The sequence below is a fragment of the Pezoporus occidentalis genome, unplaced genomic scaffold (assembly GCF_034315485.1).
Source record: "Pezoporus occidentalis ecotype Australia unplaced genomic scaffold, CSIRO_AGI_Poc_V1 ctg119, whole genome shotgun sequence".
NCBI classification, from domain to species: Eukaryota; Metazoa; Chordata; class Aves; order Psittaciformes; family Psittacidae; genus Pezoporus; species Pezoporus occidentalis.
This window is the reverse complement of record NW_026912983.1, coordinates 1,728,359-1,747,722: the sequence shown is the minus strand read 5'-3', so window position 1 is coordinate 1,747,722 and position 19,364 is coordinate 1,728,359. Positions and strand designations below refer to the sequence as shown.

Genomic DNA, 19,364 nt, shown 5'->3' with positions numbered 1-19,364 from the left:
TACCTATGGGCAGGGTTACATGTTGAAAAGGGGGTCTTTATTACCAGTCTTACAGACAAGCATCCTGAACAGTTTGTACTTAGTTGCTGAGCAGAACTGACTTCTATTAAGGACATTATTGAAAATTTCTAACTGAAAGACAGCTGAAAAGTACATAGGGTTTTGTCATGGGAGCAATTTGGCTCCAAAGAGCCTGGGGTGAATGTTTTTGACATTGCAACACAGGGAGAATTTACATAATCAAATCCAATAAGCTCCAGACTGGATAACGTATCTATTTTTTTTTAATATACATTAAAGCCTCCATTTATCCTCATATTCTGCCACATCTTTTTTATTTTTCCTGTCTTTGGGATTGCCAGCACTGGAGCAGAGCCATTGCTATGGGAACATTGCATGACCTAACTATTCTCATTTGAATGTAAAAACCAGAAGGAGCTGCTGCTGAGGCCCTGTTCTATTGGCTTTGTAAAATCATGCAGTGGTCTCTCACTTGCTTCAGTAAATGACCCAAGAAGCATATGGGTCTTCTCTGCTTGTGTCTGCAAGTGGAAGGGGACTTCTTTGTGTTTAGCCTGTGCTAAAGAAATGGACAAGATACAGGAAACTGATACAGTTGTAGAAAGCAGAATGAAAGAAGGCATAAAGATAAAGGGGGTGGAAAAGAGAATGTATCTAAACTAAACTGATGCAAGAATATGAGGAGCCCAGGAAGACAGGAGAAAATAAAAGATCAGAAAAGCAGCAAAGATGGGAAGGAGGAACAGATGTGGTTAGAATTGCCTCCTCTTGCTCACTGAATGATTTCCTATTTAAATACAGTACGTAAGCTCTGTGTCTAAGGGTTTGGGTTTTTTCCTTCTAACACATTAAAACTGGGTGGTGTTTACAGTGCTGAGGGAGGGATACTTTACCCAAGCTAGCACTAATCCTAGACCTGCATGCAAGGCTCAGCCCTTTCTCTGAGCGCTCTTCTGCAGGAAGGGCTGAGTCAATGGTTCAGTCCTTGGAGGCACTTGGAAATTAGATACTTAAAATGCATGGTTAAAGGTGCTGCTCTGAGACAGAAGAAGCTATATTAGGGTACAATAAAGTCTGCAGTCTGGAGTGACTCTCAGTGTTTGGTATAAACACTTGAAAGTGTTTAGAGAATTCTGGTACCAGGAGCATTATATGGTTGGGTGTATCCTGATGTCCTTGTTGAGTGTCATTAACTAAATAATACGTAGTTGTACCCAGTGGGGAATGTAGACCAGAGTTCATATAGCTCTGTGTGTTCACTTGATTTGGTATCCTAAGTAATAAGCTGCTGAAGTAGGTTGCTATGGTAGGAAATGACCATATTCTCTAGCTGAGGAGTTCAAGTTAGGTTGGTTGACCTAAAGCCTTTTCTTTACTTGCCAGTTTTCTTCCTGCTGGATCTGGCATCTAGATGGAAACCAGCCTCATAGCACTTGCAGAATCTTTTCTTGCACATATAAAAAGATGGATAAGTAAAGCCTATTGCATTTCTTCTAACAGGGACCTTTGGCAGCAGCTGCATTCTGCAGACATATACCAGAACAAGGCTGCGTGCAGACTTAGCAATTCAGTTGTTGTCTCAGCCTTAAGTGCTCTGCCTGTTGGTTTATGGTGATCAGTTTTGAGTGTTAATGGAAACTAAAGAATGGATTGCTGGGTGTGTGCAGATACGAGAGGGGCATGTAACTGTTTGGCAGTATCCTTTTGTCTGTTTTTAAGAAATAACAGCATAATTATTTATAAGAATGCTGTTTCCCTCCTGCCCCCTTCTAACCAAGTATCTAGGTTACAGGCTATGGCATGGCCCCTGTTAATGAGTGATACTTTCTTTACTTTGCTTTCTTTTATTGCACCCTGGGCTAATATATTACCCTTTTCCTGACAATTGACTTGTGCAGGATAGATGAGGCATGTCAGCTCAGGTGGTTCTGACCTCATTCTAAGGTAGCTTATTCCTGTAGATGGAACAGAAGTAAATTTGAGGCTTGAAAGCATATTATACAGTTTCTGACCTGAAATCATAGAATCATAGAATAGTCAGGGTTGGAAAGGACCTTAAGATCATCCAGTTCCAACCCCCCTGCCATGGGCAGGGACACCTCACACTAAAATGATCTTGCAGATTGCAAGAGCTTTAATTGTTTCCATTGAAGCATGCATACTGTATTTTCATTAAATGTTTAATTTTGGGGTTTCTTACCCCATAATTCTTTCCAAGGAATTTCAAAAAGAGAATTCCCTCAAAATTTGGTAGTGCAAGTTGCTTTAGCACTACTGCCTTATGTAATCTGCTGGCAAAGGAGCAAGGTACATTTGTATTTTTTAAACAGTTTTCAAGGCTTTAATTTATTGAAACAACTCAAAGTTTACATCCCATGGTATGTACTGGAAGCCTCGCCAAAGCTGAGGGGTTAGGAGGGAAGATCAGGAAGCTGCAACTTTTCCTTTAGGCGTTATCTTGTCAAATCATTTATTCTGTTTCAGGCCATAGCACGTTATAGGGAGGCTTCTCTGAATTGTGATCCTGTCTGTTATTATGGTGACCTGGTCAGATACAGGTTGTAAGCTGTGAACTTGATTGTTGGAATTGCTGGACTGTTTTCAATGTCCCTGCTCAATTGCAAATAGGATGTCTCTATATCATAGTAGAACCTCACTCTGCATGAGCAGTAACAGGACATTCTCTACTGCTTCTTGTACAGGTGACATTGTCACTTTGCCAGAGTTAAGTTCTTGCACATCAGAGCACAATGGTGGCTTATCTTATGGTCGGGTTTGCTTTTGACTGAGTGTATGACATGAACGTGAGCCTAGCATTGGAATGAAGCAGTTCTTTGCTCCTCAGTGTAGCAATTCAGTGGCCAGATTTCTGAGATGTGGAGACTCTCTCACCTCTTCATTTACTTGGTGCTACATACACAGAGTATAAACTGGTTTTAGAAGGATGTAAAAGGCTAAAGAGCTTTGAAAGGAAACAAAATGTAGTTTTTGCTTTCAGTGAAAGTTGATTTCCACATTGTTTTCCCATCTTGTGAAGTTGTATTTAACCCCTGTGGTCCTTACTGCAACCATCATCCCATTGCAGATCGATGCGTTCCAGCACATGCAGCACTTCGTGCAGACAATGCAGCAGCAGGCGCAACACGCTATTGCAACCGAGGACCAGCAGCACAAGCAGGAGCTCCACAAGCTCATGGCACGGTCAGCATCTGGTGTTTGGATCCCCTTTAGCTGTTTAGTGAAGCTGATGTCTTTCCTGATGAGATTGCAGGGTCCATGCAGATGGCACATTTAGATGAGACCCATACTTTGATTAAAAGGATTGCTTCTCATTTCTCTGGTAGAGACCCCTTTGGTATTAACATTCTTACCTATTAGATAATTTTCAGTGAATGTTATTGTGACACATCAGTGTAAACAAGCTTGTCTTTGTCTCTGGCAGCTGGTTGGATTTTTCCAGCACTGTGACTCGCTGGCAGAAGGCAGAACTCTCAGCATGGCTATTTGGTTTTCAGGACATCCAGTCAGTAGGAAAGAAACACTTCCCACATGCTTGGCACATCTGTGCTTGGCAGCGTGTGCCCTTAATAAAACAGCAGTGCTTTGGGCAAGAGGTGCCCAGCATGTGATGGTCTCTGAAAATATTTTTGCATTAAAACCACATTTTATAATCTCCATTTCCTCTATGCATCTGGAGGTGCCAGATCCGTTGTTCCTAATTTAAAGAAGCAATTACACAGGGCTTGCAACCGAAGGTTGGCTTTTTTTAAAGGAGGTCTGCACTTAATTTGATTTTATGAGAATGGGAATTTGATAACACTGTCATCTAAGTTTTTCAGAGTGACCGTCACAGAAGATGTGAGTAATGAACTGCACACACTATTTTTGTTGCACAATGCTTTCTGGAAAACTCAAAATCTAGAAAGGGCAGCTGTGTAACTGTGGTATTTAAAGCCTGCTGAGGGAACAAAGTATTAAGCTTTGCACAAACCTTCACAGCCCCACCCTGCTGCAGTAAAAATATGTTGTTTTCCCTTTTCTATGGGAGGGGATGGCTTAATGGGGTTCTGGCTTGGGGGAAGAGCAGTCGCTCTGTGTTTCCACTGTTGGTCTGTCACTGTTCTCTCCAGAAGGCTACTTGGTATGGTGATAAGTATGGCTAGCCAGCACAAATGCTGTGTGCATGTTATCAATAGCAATGAAGTCTTCTGATGCTCCTGTTAGCTGCTTCTTATTTTATAACTGATGTGAGGAGGAAAGTTTGACCCCTTTCTCCCTGAAAATTAAACCACTTACTGGTTAGTTCCACACTTAGAAGTAAGATGTAGGTGTTTTGAACCTTTCGTGTTAACACATGTGCTCCCAGTCTGCAGGAGAGTGGGTTTACCACTTGAAATATCTTTCAGGCTTTAGATAAAGAAGTTTGCCTCTTAATCCAGCAAGCTTCATTTCAATTCTAGGTTCTGAGTCAATAATCCCTTTGCTTAACCAGGTGTTTCCTGAAGCTGGGTGAGTGGCAGCTGAACCTGCAAGGCATCAATGAGAGTACCATCCCCAAAGTCTTGCAATACTACAGTGCTGCAACAGAGCATGATCGCAACTGGTACAAGGTCAGTAAGGAAAAGCCTCCAGTACCATTGCAGAGATGAGTAAATTTGATCACATCCCATACTACAGCAAAGGAAGGTGTTCATAGGAAGATCTCCTGTAGCTGTCTGCCTTGTTACTGCGAGTACAATTAAAACCACAGAGAAAGCAGCCCAAGGCAACAGTGAGATTCCTGTCTAGAATTTTATCTGGCTTGTAGAACTAGGCCACAATTCATTTTCTGTTCTTGCTTTTGGGACTCTCTCTCCTGTCAGTTAACAGTGAAGGAGAAAGGATAATCTAAATGGAAAAAAATGAACTTATTCTCACTCTGTATACTTGAACTAGAAAGTAGCCTTGTTGCTAACTCTCCAAAGAGCCTTTGATTTCAGGGTTGTGAAGTTTCAATTAATATTTGGTGCCAGCTCTTCTCTGGGGCAGCCATATCCTGCATTCCTTCCAACTACACCTCCCCTGGTCCTAACATATTTATTTTAAGCTTTGAAAAATTAAGTTGTATGTGAATGGCATGTGATGTAATTTTTGCTACAGAGCTCCTGGCCAACAACTCGCCTGATGTTATTTAAGATAATAAGGCAGTTAAAACTACAAGCAATTAGAGAAAGCAAAGCATTGGGTTGTCTGCAGGGTATTACTTACTACTGTTGTCTGTGAACTCAGAAAGGTTAGATGATTATCTCTAATAATTAGAAAGTACAGGTTGCAGAAAGGATTCATCTTCTTTCTGACTTTTGTTCTCTCTTGTTGGCAGGCCTGGCATGCCTGGGCAGTGATGAACTTCGAAGCAGTGCTTCACTACAAACATCAAAACCAGGCCAGAGATGAGAAGAAGAAGCTGCGTCATGCTAGTGGAGCCAGCATCACCAGTGCTAACACTGAGGGCAGCAATAGTGAGAGTGATGCTGAGAGCACAGAGAACAGTCCCATCCCATCTCCAGTGCAGAAGAAAGTCACTGAGGTGCCCTTCTTTCCTCTTTATGTTGAGAGATTGGTATTTACTGCTTAGAAGTAAAATGTTACAATGGGGAACAAGCTGCCATGCATACCTGGCTTGTGGAAGCTGTCTTTGTCTGTGTGTGTACTCATAATTTACAGTAAAAGTAAGGAGGTCCAGGTTAACTCAGTCTTAAGGGTTTAAAAGGATTAAACTAATACAAATGATCGTAAGTTAACTGTGAACTAAAGCAGAGGCATGTATGGCTGTTATAGGTGATGCTGTGTGTGTATAAACAGGTTCTGCTGCTTAAGAACTTCATGAAAGACTCTGAGGAATCTCTTTTACCTACCAGTTATAGTAGGGTTGTAGTTTTTAGGCTGCTTTGCTGGCCATAGTTTTGCCAACAGACTGAAGTATAAAATCACTTCACAGTATGTTCCTTTCCAGGCTGGAAGACCTATGTATAGTCTTTCCAGAATTCCAGAAGCAACATTTCCTTTGAAGAATATGAGCAGAAGTCAACTATACTGTGTATTAGGCCTATTTGTCCACATGTTTCTTCCTCTTTACCCTTGCTGTGTTGAGGATTCATGTGGACCAATGTGCTTATGTACAACTAATGCAGTATTTTTCATTCCAAAAGGATTTGTCCAAGACCCTCTTGATGTACACAGTCCCTGCTGTCCAGGGTTTCTTCCGTTCCATATCTCTGTCTCGAGGAAACAATCTACAAGACACTCTAAGGTACATAAAGCACATAGTAAATGAAATCCACCTGATAAGGGCACATGGTTTAACATCAGGTAGATGCTGTTCCTGCTTCTTGGTGTTATGGTTGAACTAAGAGAATGCTTCAGTCCAAGCTAATTTGTTAGGTGGGTTGGCCTTTATACTGCTATCAGTAGGTTCTGGGAAGAAGTGTCACTTGTAAATGGGTCTAAAAGTATTTGACTGGAGTCAAATCTTGCTTCATTCCTAACTAATGTATTTCTCTTTTTCAGAGTCCTTACTCTGTGGTTTGACTATGGCCATTGGCCTGATGTGAATGAGGCTTTGGTAGAAGGAGTCAAGGCAATCCAAATAGACACTTGGCTGCAGGTAAGGAACACAACAGGCTAAGATGAATCTCAGTTCTGAGGGAGCTTGGGGGTTTGTCGCATGATATCCATGATAAAGCCTTGCTAAACAGTCCTCTGTAGGTGAGAGCAGTGTGCAGTATAATTTGTAACCGATCTAACAAGCATCTTTAACAGATTATTGCCTTATGGAATGGCTCTTGTAAATAACTGAAAAAAGGCTTTATTTCTTCCCTGAGCATTACACTTCAAGACACATCTTAACTCTTTCCGTAACAGGGTCATGTAAGTTTTGCACAGAACACTTGTGATCTTACTGAGCTGTTCTGTGTTTCTGACACTGGAACTTTGTGTTTATCCTCTGACCATTTCAAAGATGAGTGTCTGCTTCAGGGACTGTGAGGTCTCTAATTGATGGCAGAACAAATGATGAGCCAAACACATTACAAGGGTGTTTATTTTAGTTGTCCTTACTACTAGGTTATCCCTCAGCTCATTGCAAGAATTGACACCCCTCGACCATTAGTAGGACGTCTCATTCATCAGCTCCTCACAGACATTGGGCGGTACCATCCCCAGGTAAGCTTTGCATGAGAGGAGGGATTTCCAAGGACTGATAGCCAGTTAAGGCTAAACAAAACCTGCTAAAACCACATTTTGTTCTTCCAATGTGATGCAGGCTCTCAAAGTCATTCTGCTGCTCAGTGAATTAAAGTCTTGTCAGCTTTTCAGATTGGAAGACTTTTAATAGCAAATTCCTATCACCTCTTTCCAGAAGCAAGCTTGCTTTCTCTTGTCTAGCCTTAAAGCTGTTATTTATTAACACTTTGCTAATCTTTCAATGCATGTAGCTCTTTGGCATGGTTCTAAAGTATTATTGGTTGATGTCCCTTGTAGGCTTTGATCTATCCTTTGACTGTGGCCTCTAAATCTACAACCACTGCTCGCCACAATGCTGCAAATAAGATCTTGAAAAACATGTGTGAGCACAGTAACACTCTGGTGCAGCAGGCAATGATGGTGAGTACTTAGTGTACCATAAAGTGTATTGTGTTTCAGCAATGGGTGTTCCACAGGTATAACAACACAAAATGACTCATTCATTGTTGATTTTGTTCTAGTGCAATTAATTTGGGGTGGTTTTGCAATTGGTAGAAGTTACAGTATTAGTACAACTTGAACAGAATGCTTTAAAAAGAACCATAATGTTCGAACACTGAGTTCTTGTGTCTCCTTATGAATAAATTTCGAGGAGAAATAAATGAAGAATCATTGTTCCATAAAGAGATAATGAAAAGTGAAAACAAAACTCACAGAGCATAGCATGGAAAGAGTAATTTAATTCATGGAAAGAGTAATTTAATTCATGTGCTATGAATTTTTTTTGATGAATACATGAAAAGTAATACTTTCAGGTCAAACGAGACAAATAAATGTCAAAGGCATTAAATAAGGTGAGAAAAGCCTCTTCAGCTCCTTGCAGAAAAACAAGTGTAACAGCATTGTAGGAGTTCTTGTGGCTCCCTCTAGCTGCCAGCAACAAACGCAATCATAAGAAGAAAGTAGCTTTGTGTTTTTAAGTCAATATAGAGTCATAGTGTTTTTCTTTAGGCATTGAATCGCTTTTCATGTCCTAAAACAGGTGAGTGAAGAGCTAATCCGTGTAGCCATCCTTTGGCATGAGATGTGGCATGAAGGGTTGGAAGAAGCATCTCGTCTGTACTTTGGAGAAAGGAATGTGAAGGGAATGTTTGAGGTGCTGGAACCACTTCATGCAATGATGGAGCGTGGACCTCAGACTTTAAAAGAGACATCCTTCAATCAGGTATCACCAAATGGCCAACTACCTTCTGCATGCCCTCAAAACTAGGCAGGACAGCAGCCTGCCCCAGATGTCTTACCTTACCTTACAAAGGACCTTTGCAATCTTAACACAAAAAGTAAATCTCTTGGGACTCATTACGTTATATGTAGACTTCCTTACTGACATTTGTGTTCAGATCTGTATCGCTTTGATGGACTACAGTGCTACAGGGGCTACAGTAGTACAGATTGCCCTGTAGTCTTATATCAGCTGGATGTCTGATAGGGTGTAGAAAACATAGCTGTTCTGCAGTTAGTTCTTTTAACTCCAGTCTGCTTTACTTCAGCAACCACTAGCACAGATAGTAGAGATGACCTCTCTCAAGTTAGCAAAAGGGATTAATTTGAGTTTATGAGTCTACTGTTAAAGGGTGATTGCATTTCTTCTGTTGCCTCCTACATGAAATCTGTTTGTGAGCAACGTTGTCTGATAAACTCAGTGAATGTCTTGGATTCAGGAATTTCTGAATCTTTAGTTCTGATAGGCTATAAAAATGTGAGATCAAGTATTTGTAATGCAGTTTGAAAATAGGCTGTGATGCTCTTTGCCAGTTAAGAGCTCTCTCCCTGTTCCACTATAGTCTGTAGAAATGTTTTTCCTCTGTTGTTTTCACTTCCTCCCTAGGCCTATGGCAGAGACCTAATGGAAGCTCAGGAGTGGTGCAGGAAGTACATGAAATCAGGGAATGTCAAAGACCTAACTCAGGCTTGGGATCTCTATTACCATGTATTCCGGCGGATCTCAAAGCAGCTACCACAGGTATGGGGAGAGTTACAGTTCTGTTGTGGACCTTACAGTGCAAGTTGTCAATACCAATCCTTGATGCATGTTTTTTGGTTATTAAAAACATTCAAACTCAGTATTCTGGAAATATCTCCATATGATTTGCTGCAAGTTTGCTGCTTATGCAGCACTTCCTGCAAGCATCTGAAGTATTGACAGTTGCCTGAGCTGTTGTAGGTCCCTCAACAGCATGAACTCTTCATTGAGAAGAATGAATCTCATCAGTGAGATTTAACTGATATTCTTGTGGTTGTATCTCTTCTGGTTTCGGTAGCTCACTTCTTTGGAACTACAGTACGTGTCACCAAAACTCTTAATGTGCCGGGACCTGGAACTGGCAGTGCCAGGAACGTACGATCCCAACCAGCCCATCATACGCATTCAGTCCATTGCACCCTCGCTGCAGGTCATCACCTCCAAGCAGCGGCCCAGGAAGTTAACATTAATGGGTAAGAGAGAGCAGTTTTCTCTTAGCTCTTTTAGTATGTAAACAGTCGAACTTCATGTTTACCAGGTAAAACATCCTCTACATTTCCTTTCAGATGAGACATTTCTTAGTGGTCTGGTCAGTCTGACTACCACATTTTCCAGTTCTTGGGTGCACACGTATTTACTCCTGTCCGTTTGTTCAGCAAGAATGAACTTTTGTGTATTAACCCCTTTGCAGGAAGCAATGGACATGAGTTTGTCTTCCTTCTGAAGGGTCATGAAGACCTTCGCCAAGACGAAAGAGTGATGCAGCTTTTTGGGTTGGTCAACACTCTGCTAGCAAATGACCCCACATCTCTTCGTAAGAACCTCAGGTGTGTGCTGTGGGTAATCAGTGTGCTTGTGTACAGTGACACCCTAGGTAGGTGCAGTGTCCAAGTGACCTTGGCACAACCAGCTGGCTTGTGACGAAATGGCAAATCTTGGAACAAAGTTAATTAAAAAAGAAAGACCAAAACAGTCCTAGAATTCAGAATAGGAGGAATTGTGTTCCGAGAGGATTGTTTGTTTTATTAAATTGAAATCCCAGCCTGTAAATAGTTATGGTCTTTGAGGCAACCTCTATTTCAAGACACTGTGAGCACTGCCTTAGGAGCCTGAGAACAGGGGAGTCTGGCAAGGAGTTTTCCATTATAGTCACCAAGTAGCTTGGTGAACAGTCCCTGACTGCAGTTCTGTACAGTCTCTGTCAAGCATGAACATATCAAATGTCATGTGCAAATAGTAGATCACTGTGGGTGATACAACATGTACGTTCTGAAAGCAGTCTTTTGGTGGAAACCACGTAAGCTTTGAGAATGTCTGCAGCCTGTCTGGCAGCAGTCTATCCAAGTGGATGTTTCAGGCCTGTTTGAAGAGAAGCAAAGCAGAGCAACTGCTGAAGAGACAATTTAGATCGGAATCAGATTTAGTAGCAGTTGTTTTACGCATCTTGAAATGTAACAATTCACAATAAACAACAATTTGATCTCTGATTCTCCCTTTTTTTTTCCTGTAGCATTCAGAGATATGCTGTTATTCCACTGTCTACAAATTCCGGCTTGATTGGTTGGGTCCCCCACTGTGACACACTGCACGCACTCATACGAGACTACAGAGAGAAGAAAAAGATCCTGCTCAACATTGAACATCGCATCATGCTGAGGGTAAAGGCCAAAGCTGGCAGAGTTCTTGGTACATTCTTTTAGGACCCCGGTGTCTTAATGAAGAATAATGGTGCTCAGCTTGTTCTTCCTTTGCCTGCTCTCCGATTGTTATTGGTACCTGCAATAAATGCAGAAATATCAAATAAGGGTTACAAAATGCTACCAAGAGGTAAAATTGGCCATGCTTTTATTTGTTTCTCCTTTCCTGTTTTGGCAGTGACCACAAGTTGGTACCATCTGGTGACTAAAATGTGTTTGGAATTATGTGGGACTGTAATGTGCCTTATACAAGATGCCACGCTGCTGGCATTTACAAACATTGTGTCTAAGCAACAGGGCCAAAATTAGTCTGGAGACACTGAACATTACTAGAAAATTTGGAATTGCCAGCCAAACAGGAAAGCATGTGCCAACCCAGAAAATTTATTTGGATTATGGGTTTTGAAAAAATCTTGCCAATTAAATATGGCTTTGGGTGACTTTGTGGATGCTAAATCATTTGCTTTCCAATTTAAAGTTAAGTCTTCACTGTTGGGTGGTCGTTTCACTGGCATAGGTTCCCCAAAGAAGTGATAAATGCTCCATCCCTGGCAGTGTTCAAGACCAGGTTGGACAGAGCCTTGGGCGACACGGTCTAGTGTGAGGCATCCCTGCCCATGGCAGTGGGGTTGGAACAGGATGATCTTAAGGTCCTTTCCAACCCAGACCATTCTATGATTCTGTGATCTCACTGTGTTTGGGAACATACTGGTCAGTCTCCAAATAACTTCAATATAAACTTGATATGAAATGATTTGTGATTACTGTGTTTCTCATAGTACAGCCAGGGATTACTGAAGGTGGAGCTTTTAAGTTGCTGACTGTCACTTCTCAATTGTAGATGGCTCCAGATTATGACCACCTGACCCTGATGCAGAAAGTAGAAGTATTTGAACATGCTGTCAATAACACGGCTGGTGATGACCTTGCCAAACTGCTGTGGTTGAAAAGTCCAAGCTCAGAGGTGAGTTCAGCACATGTAATGGCTTGTGTTTGGCAATCAGCATAATGTGGGATTACCTTCTCTGCAGAATGGGTGAGAGGTGGTGTCTATTCATCATAAACTCCAGATGAATCACTGCAGAACATGTATCTTCGAATGTGTATCCCTTCACAAGGGGCCTTCTTACAAGGCTCAGAGCACAATGGTTCTGCCAGAGTGCAGTTCTAAGTACAGGACTGAAAGCTGAAGCTCCACATGCTGTGCATGGAGAGAGAAAAGCAGGAGCCTTAGAATATATTCTCTTAATGGCTTAAACGTCTAATTGAAGGTCAGAGGATGTTTGAAACACCCTTAGGCTTATGGAGTGTGTTGAATCTAAGCATATCACAGTTCCCCTTTGTGCATAAGGTAAGTAGTTAATGTAGAAATCAAAATATAAGCTGAAACATGCGACATGCTTGCCTGGGTTTTCTGTTTTATCTCCACTTGCAGGTGTGGTTTGACAGAAGAACAAACTACACTCGTTCACTAGCTGTGATGTCAATGGTTGGGTACATTCTGGGCCTTGGGGACAGGTGAGTGAAGCTCTGAAGGTTTCTTTTAAATGAAAGCACAGACTGTGAAGGCCTATCAATTCATTCCTTAGATCTGTTCTTACGATAACATCTTTCATTGTGGTTATTGCTGTGTTGTAATGATACCATCTTTCAGGGCCTAATTGTGCTGCCATTATTTTCAGCACTGCAGGCAGGAGATGTATCCTGAGTACAAATAAGAGTTTCTTCCATTTTGAGAGGAATACACACAGGATTACATCAAGGACCACAGGTTCTAATTTGGCCCTTTCCTTTCACTCACAGAATGGGGAATCTTTCTCCATCCATTCTATAAAACAGAAGTGTTAACTTTTGCCACCAATCTGTGTGCTTGTGTGAGCTTCATGCATATGAGATAGTGATTGTGTTTGCCAGGCCTGGCTTCTTGTGGTGGAAAGAAACACCATGACCAAGCATCACTTTTTGTTCCCTGAGGCAGTAAAAAGAAAGTATTTAGTGGCATAGGTCTTCTGAGTCTCTCTCCAGATGGGTTCAGTACCACTACTCATTTTGCATTCTTTTTTGCTCATGGGTTCTTATCCTGTAAGGCAGGAGCCTTTAGTGCTATGTGTGTTGTCAGAGGCACACATGAAGTCCCCGCTAATACTCACTAAAGATTGCTCTGGTCTTAAAACAAATGAAAGTTAATGTTGGTTTATTACTTAACATGGTGCTTTTTCTGAGCTGCACTGCAGACATGGTGGAGGGAAGTATGTACAATCCAAATGGATTGGGTAAATAATAATCAACAAGGTAAAATGAATGGATCTTTGATTTAGTATAAGGTTTACTGTCAAAAGGGGACATCATCACTTCCAAAATATTTTTGAAGGCAGTGTTTTAGGTTTAAGGTCTGTAATGCAAAAGCAGCTAAATCCTCAAATGTTTTCATAACATAAAGCTTTTATTCCTGATCTTGAAGGTCTTTATAATTAAATTATAAAACTTTGAAAATTGAATTAAAACAAAAATGAAACAAGTCAGCACGAATAGCAGCACTGTGGTTTTCCTGTTCCGGATTGATTTTTCTCTTCTGGTGGTAATCCAATTTGCATTACTTCAGCTGTAGCATAACCCATTATATTTTTCTATCCTGAGAAAATGAAAAAACATCAAAACAAGTAGAAAAATGTATCCTGACTGAAAAATAAATGTTCATATCCAGGAAATGAACTGATGCTTCTGGTCCAATAGGTTGTTTATCTTCCAAGGTGAGAAGATCTCTAACTCCTGAGAGGTAATTACAGAAATAATGTGATAGATGCACTGTCAGGAAGCTATTCTGTTCATCCTGAGATTGAAGATCTCAGCCAAGCAAGCTGTCACTGGCTGTTCTTGTTCATGAAGATAAATACCATTTCAGACTGGAGCTGCTGTGATTTACTGTGGGTTTTTATAATAGTCTGTCACCTGTTTTCTCTCCTACTCCTTCATCAAAGACACCCCTCCAATCTGATGTTGGATAGACTGAGTGGGAAGATCCTGCATATCGACTTCGGGGACTGTTTTGAGGTAAATCTTTGTATTTGGACATTAAGGTTTCTGTAGTGATTCACATTTTCTGGTGGAACAGAAATGAATCTATCAGCCAGGATAAACTGACTTTGGGGTATGATCTCTTTGGCTCTCTTCTGGGCTTCAATTTACCTATAGGCAAGATGAAAATAATAGACACTTTACCTGAGAGGCATGTGTTGTGAAATATCCCCACATCGTGTCTTGGGAATTAGCTGACCACTGGAACAAGCAAAGAGGTGCTAACACCACTTTTCCATAACATTTCTGGAAGCAATGTAAGCTGCAGGTAGTCTGTGTTACTGGACACTAGCAGCTGGGCACACACTTGGGTTTTCCCTGTTACTAAGGGGAACTTGTCCCCAAAATCTATGGGAACTGAGGAACATAAAGCTGGGGCTTCATTTTGTATTTGCAGTACAACCTTCGAGATTGTAGCAACCCCCCCCCAATACTTATTAGCTTCATAAATAATAAACTAGCTGTTAATTTACTGATTCTCCATCATTATGTGTTTAGGTTGCAATGACAAGAGAAAAGTTCCCTGAGAAGATTCCATTTAGGTTAACAAGGATGCTGACAAATGCTATGGAGGTAAGCATCCCCTCTTTAATATGACAGGCATTGTTCCTAGGGAAAAAGACATCAATTTCTCAGTTTTTCCTGTATTTTCTGTGGTGGCAAAATCTCTCCACTCTTTAGGAGCCAGAGGTGTTATTTTAACTTACAGAAAAGGCAGCTGAAATATTATCTCCTGTGATCTTTAGAGTGTATTACAGTGGAAAGCAACTTTTTAATTGATGCAAAAACAAACCCTGAAATTCCTCCGATTTCTTAGGCCTTCCTTAGTTTGCTCATTTCAATAGCTGCCTGCCTCAAGCAGACAAAGCCAATGACATAGTACTTCACAAAGACTATGTTAATGCTAGGGAGAACTGCTTGGTTTGTAATGAGCATTATAAACTTGTTGTCTTAATGAACAGAGTGCAGTGAATTCCAGTTCAAAGCACAAGCCACTTCCTGCTCCCTGAATTTAAGGGTTAGAGTTGCACAGTGAATGAAGCAGCATGGTTGATTCACTTCTTTCTCTTCTGAAGGTGACGGGCCTCGATGGCAATTACAGGATCACTTGTCACACAGTGATGGAAGTCCTGCGTGAACATAAGGACAGTGTCATGGCTGTGCTTGAAGCCTTTGTGTATGACCCGTTATTGAACTGGAGGCTGATGGACAGTAAGTGATTCTGATAAAGCAGTGACAGCAAGAGAGTAATCAGCCTGGTTTCAAACAAGAAATGCAGAAGCCTGAAATTCAGTGTCTGTTTGAAGACGAGCTGATGAAATGATTGGTTTGCATGTGCTATTTCTGCAGACACACAGTTTTAGGATTGTAATGTGAAATTACCACTGAGGTTAAAACCTTAAACACAGATACAGAACTAAGCCTACAGGGAAAATTTTTTGGGTTGGTAGTCATGAGGAAATTGAAAGCTGTTTCAAGGTGACAAAATCTGGAGCTGGAGAGAGGCAGTCAAATCTGTATTGTTTGTGGATAAATTTGCTATGAAACACTGAAACTCTAGTTCATACTTTTCAACTTCTTATTTTCTTGCAGCAAATACAAAGGGTAATAAGCGCTCCCGGACAAGAACAGATTCCTACTCAGCCAGTCAGTCAGTAGGTGAGTAGAAAAGATGGTGTGTGTCATGAATGTTTGGAACAGGTTCCTTTAGCAGTGCACAAGACTGGGTAAATGTTTTCAGTCCCCAAAAGTGGACAAACAGTTTACTGTCGTTAGCTGTAGGGTGGGAAGTGGTGAGTTCAGTACTGTGGCTCAAAAAGCAGTTGCTCCTCTACAGTTAAAGTAACACCCTTCTGGAGCACATATGAAGTGATGTACTCCAAGGTGTAATTGATATGTGATTAGTTATTTACTCAGCTACCAAATATTAGTGTGAAAACCTGGCAAGTAATTATGTGACTGAATGTTGAGAGCTTTGTGTTGAGTCTTAGCAGTTGCTTGCTATTGGACTGCAGGATAGGGACAGTGTTCATATGAGGAGCTCTACACTTATTTGATTGTAATTTTAGCTTAATTGTATGTCATTTCAATGTATGTTTCATTACACTTTCATATAAAATGCTTCTAGAAATTGGATCAGGCATTTTAGTATGTTAGCAGGGGAAACATAATGTGTGTTCCTGTGGTATGCTTCCATTGGGGATGTGTGGTACACTTGATGACAGTCAAATATGCTTTTCAAACTAGCTGATTAAGTTTTCTTAATGTTTCCAGAAGAACATTCTTTTATTTGCTTTTCAGCTTCCCATTTATGCTTCAATGTTTTCATGGTTTTTTTCAATAGAAATGTTGGACAGTGTGGAATTGGGTGAGACAGCCCATAAGAAAACTGGGACCACAGTGCCTGAATCCATCCATTCCTTCAGTAAGTTTGATTGGTGTTTCTATGCTGATGCAGAAATTGTTCTTAGACCAGAAAATTTCATCATGATCCAGGTACAATTACATGAGATGGGACAAATACAGTTCCTTGTCAGCATATATCTGTGCTCTCAGTGTCAAAATGGACTGATATCTGAGTTTGTTTGCTTTCAAAATGGTATTTGTGGTAATTGGGATGGGAAGATATGACAGCAGTGCAAATGCTGTTATTGTTTGGATGAAGTACTAATTCCCTTTCCTACTTCTGTCCTTTAGTAGGAGATGGTCTAGTGAAACCAGAAGCTCTAAATAAGAAGGCAATTCAGATTATCAACAGGGTTCGAGATAAGCTCACGGGTGAGCATGTTTTATCTTTATATAGGATAAACACAAAATCTGATGAGATGGATCAGCACTACTTTGAGCATTTGTATTTTGTGTTAATCCTTCAATTTAGCATATTTTGATTAAGTGGATGAGGCCATTTTCCTGGGTTTGTCTAACACCTAAGTACTGCTGCTGGGTTAGAGACAGAAGAGCCTGTACAGATTGCGTATTTTGAATGTCTTAGCCTGTTAATGGAAGTTGAATTTCTACTGTCCTGGCTTTATAGTTTGCAGCATTTAATTTTGAAATGGTATGCTCTTGAAGTTTATAAGAAACTACCCCCACCTGCCAAATAATGTACTTGAATGGGTTAGGATGAGAATCCTGGATACTGGAAAGTTATCTATTGTTGGTTTGTCCATTATTTGGAGAAGATAAAAGGAAGAAACTATAATAATAGGGAAAACAGAGTTCTGGGCTCTGCATGCCTTAGAGCATTTAATACACTGTAAAGGAAGGATAGTTAAAAGTCCTATCAGACCTTAACTTGCCAGACGGAAGCGAGTTATGTTACAGGGTTTGTGACTTCCATTCATGCCTTTTTTCCATCCTTTAATTTCCAAGGTCGAGACTTCTCTCACGATGAAACTCTTGATGTACCCACACAAGTAGAATTGCTCATTAAGCAAGCTACGTCCCATGAGAATCTGTGCCAGTGCTACATTGGATGGTGAGTTTGTCATTCAGCTAAGGAAAATGTCACTTGTGTAGTTAGTTATACATAGGAGCCTTACCATGTGCCATCTGCTCTAGTAAATTTTGCAAGCCCATGAGAGTGATGCCATGGACAATCCTCTAAGAAAGTTGATATCAGTAGTGACAGGGATTTTAGAACGTTTAAAACTGCCATCAGCCTCAACGTTTTAAGTGTTTTAAATAAGGCATGTGGTGGTCTCTTCAGGTACAGTGCAGAAGTACATGTTCTAAAGTAAAGGTCTCATTCTGAGAGTTAGCTAACTTTAGATTATGCTTAAGGAAGTAGATCTTTATAGCATTTTTAAACATTGGTTAGCTGGAAAGAAGCATGGAGATCACTTGTCAGCTTTTCTTTCCTATACAGAAATGGTGCCTGGTTAGTCTGGAATCTCAGTCCTTCTCAGTGTTGCCTTTGTGAAATTATATGCAAGTCAGTATTACGACAATACCTTTCTTTTCTTTAGGTGTCCTTTCTGGTAACAGAAGATTCCAAAGTGTCCACAGCCTTTTATTCTGGAGGCTTTTGCACTCCGAATTTGCTCTTCTACAAACACAAACTGAACATTGGACTGAAATACAGCCTTTGTCAAATATTTTGAAATGTAAATGAAAAGAGTTATTGTATAGTAAAAGTTGGTTTAAGCCAATGTATAGCTGCTGTTGGAAAAACACAAAGCTGTCTGAAACACAACACTTGATTTGGGTTTCCAGGACAGCGAAGATTGATTGTAACACAGATGTCTATTGTTCCACTTGGTCTTTGGGGAACTGGTGATCCATTGAAAATAACTATATACGGGTTTTGACTTACTTTGCAATGTAATGAAGTCATTTGCAGATTAATTATTGCCCTGGTCAGTCCTGTTGGTGTGGCTGCAGTGACCTCAATGCACTTGTGCAGGAGGCTTCCTTTAGGTTTGGGGGTGAGCTGGATAACTGGAAAGAGAAGCAAAGCAGAGTTTTACCATTGTTTCATCCTGTTACATTGTTTTCAAACTCGGTTCTTGCCCCCAGATTGGGAACTGTATACCCAGTCATGACACTAGGGCAGGAGTCGTGGTACAGACTAGATCAGGGTATCAGAGCACGTCCAGGAGTTGAAGCCCTTGGGCGGAGCAGAGGTAGGTGCCTCTGCGGGTTGATCCGTGGCAAAATGGATGCAGGGTGCAAATGAAATACCACTTGGGAGCTTCCCGCAGTGTCTGGGTTAAAAAGCAGTACTGGGAAATAGCTAGGGAAAGTCAGTACTTGCCGTAGGAGGCGGGTGTAGGGAGAGCTGATCATAACTTGAAACAGAAAATAATGCTTATTAAACATGAGGGTGAGGATAGAGTTACGATTTATGAATTAAATGTATTAAAAACAATGCACAAAATACAACAGAGTAGCCATGTTTAGATGCCATGTTGTATTGGAATATTTTTGTGCCAATAAATTACACCAAAATGTAGATGTTTTGACCATGTTCTTGTTTATTCCCAAGTACTTTTTAGGAAGAGACAGAGAAGCAGACTAAGATCAATTTTTTTTGGTAAGGTTTCCTGTTGCCATGGATATGACCTGTGTTTTTCTGCATCAGTTCAGGTGATTGGCTATGTTTCCCTTCTGCTAGCAGCTGGAAGCAAAACTCCCAAGACTGAATGATGTCTGTCGCTTGCGTAAGAGAACCTTGACCATAGATCCCTTACATTTTAGTTTCCAGCAGATGTGATGTCATCTGTCCGGTAAGAACATCAGCTTCTTGGTCTCAGGGTCACAGCCGCAGCTCAAGGGATAGCGTGGGCTGTGTCACTGCCCTGGCTGGGGTTCTTGGGGCTTCACCA

The 19,364-nt window shown here is 40.9% G+C and overlaps 1 protein-coding gene across 3 annotated transcripts in view; it reads left to right on the top strand.

Moving 5' to 3' along the window:
- The window catches only part of MTOR (mechanistic target of rapamycin kinase), a 64,018-nt gene extending 45,027 nt beyond the window's left edge, over positions 1-18,991 (top strand). For 2 of the 3 annotated variants that reach the window (XM_062604883.1, XM_062604874.1), the window contains 22 exons: positions 3,107-3,222; positions 4,514-4,631; positions 5,381-5,587; positions 6,210-6,310; positions 6,568-6,664; positions 7,123-7,221; positions 7,540-7,662; positions 8,285-8,467; positions 9,131-9,265; positions 9,564-9,738; positions 9,957-10,092; positions 10,776-10,923; positions 11,804-11,926; positions 12,398-12,480; positions 13,941-14,013; positions 14,536-14,610; positions 15,114-15,249; positions 15,631-15,696; positions 16,382-16,462; positions 16,735-16,815; positions 17,410-17,515; positions 18,006-18,991. In XM_062604883.1, the coding sequence (XP_062460867.1) occupies positions 3,107-3,222; positions 4,514-4,631; positions 5,381-5,587; positions 6,210-6,310; positions 6,568-6,664; positions 7,123-7,221; positions 7,540-7,662; positions 8,285-8,467; positions 9,131-9,265; positions 9,564-9,738; positions 9,957-10,092; positions 10,776-10,923; positions 11,804-11,926; positions 12,398-12,480; positions 13,941-14,013; positions 14,536-14,610; positions 15,114-15,249; positions 15,631-15,696; positions 16,382-16,462; positions 16,735-16,815; positions 17,410-17,515; positions 18,006-18,021 (2,478 nt within the window). In that variant the 3' untranslated portion in view covers positions 18,022-18,991. The remainder of the gene's footprint in view (positions 1-3,106; positions 3,223-4,513; positions 4,632-5,380; positions 5,588-6,209; positions 6,311-6,567; positions 6,665-7,122; positions 7,222-7,539; positions 7,663-8,284; positions 8,468-9,130; positions 9,266-9,563; positions 9,739-9,956; positions 10,093-10,775; positions 10,924-11,803; positions 11,927-12,397; positions 12,481-13,940; positions 14,014-14,535; positions 14,611-15,113; positions 15,250-15,630; positions 15,697-16,381; positions 16,463-16,734; positions 16,816-17,409; positions 17,516-18,005) is intronic. The other variant, XM_062604880.1, reaches the window with a different exon arrangement.
- The last annotated feature ends 373 nt before the right edge of the window (positions 18,992-19,364 follow it).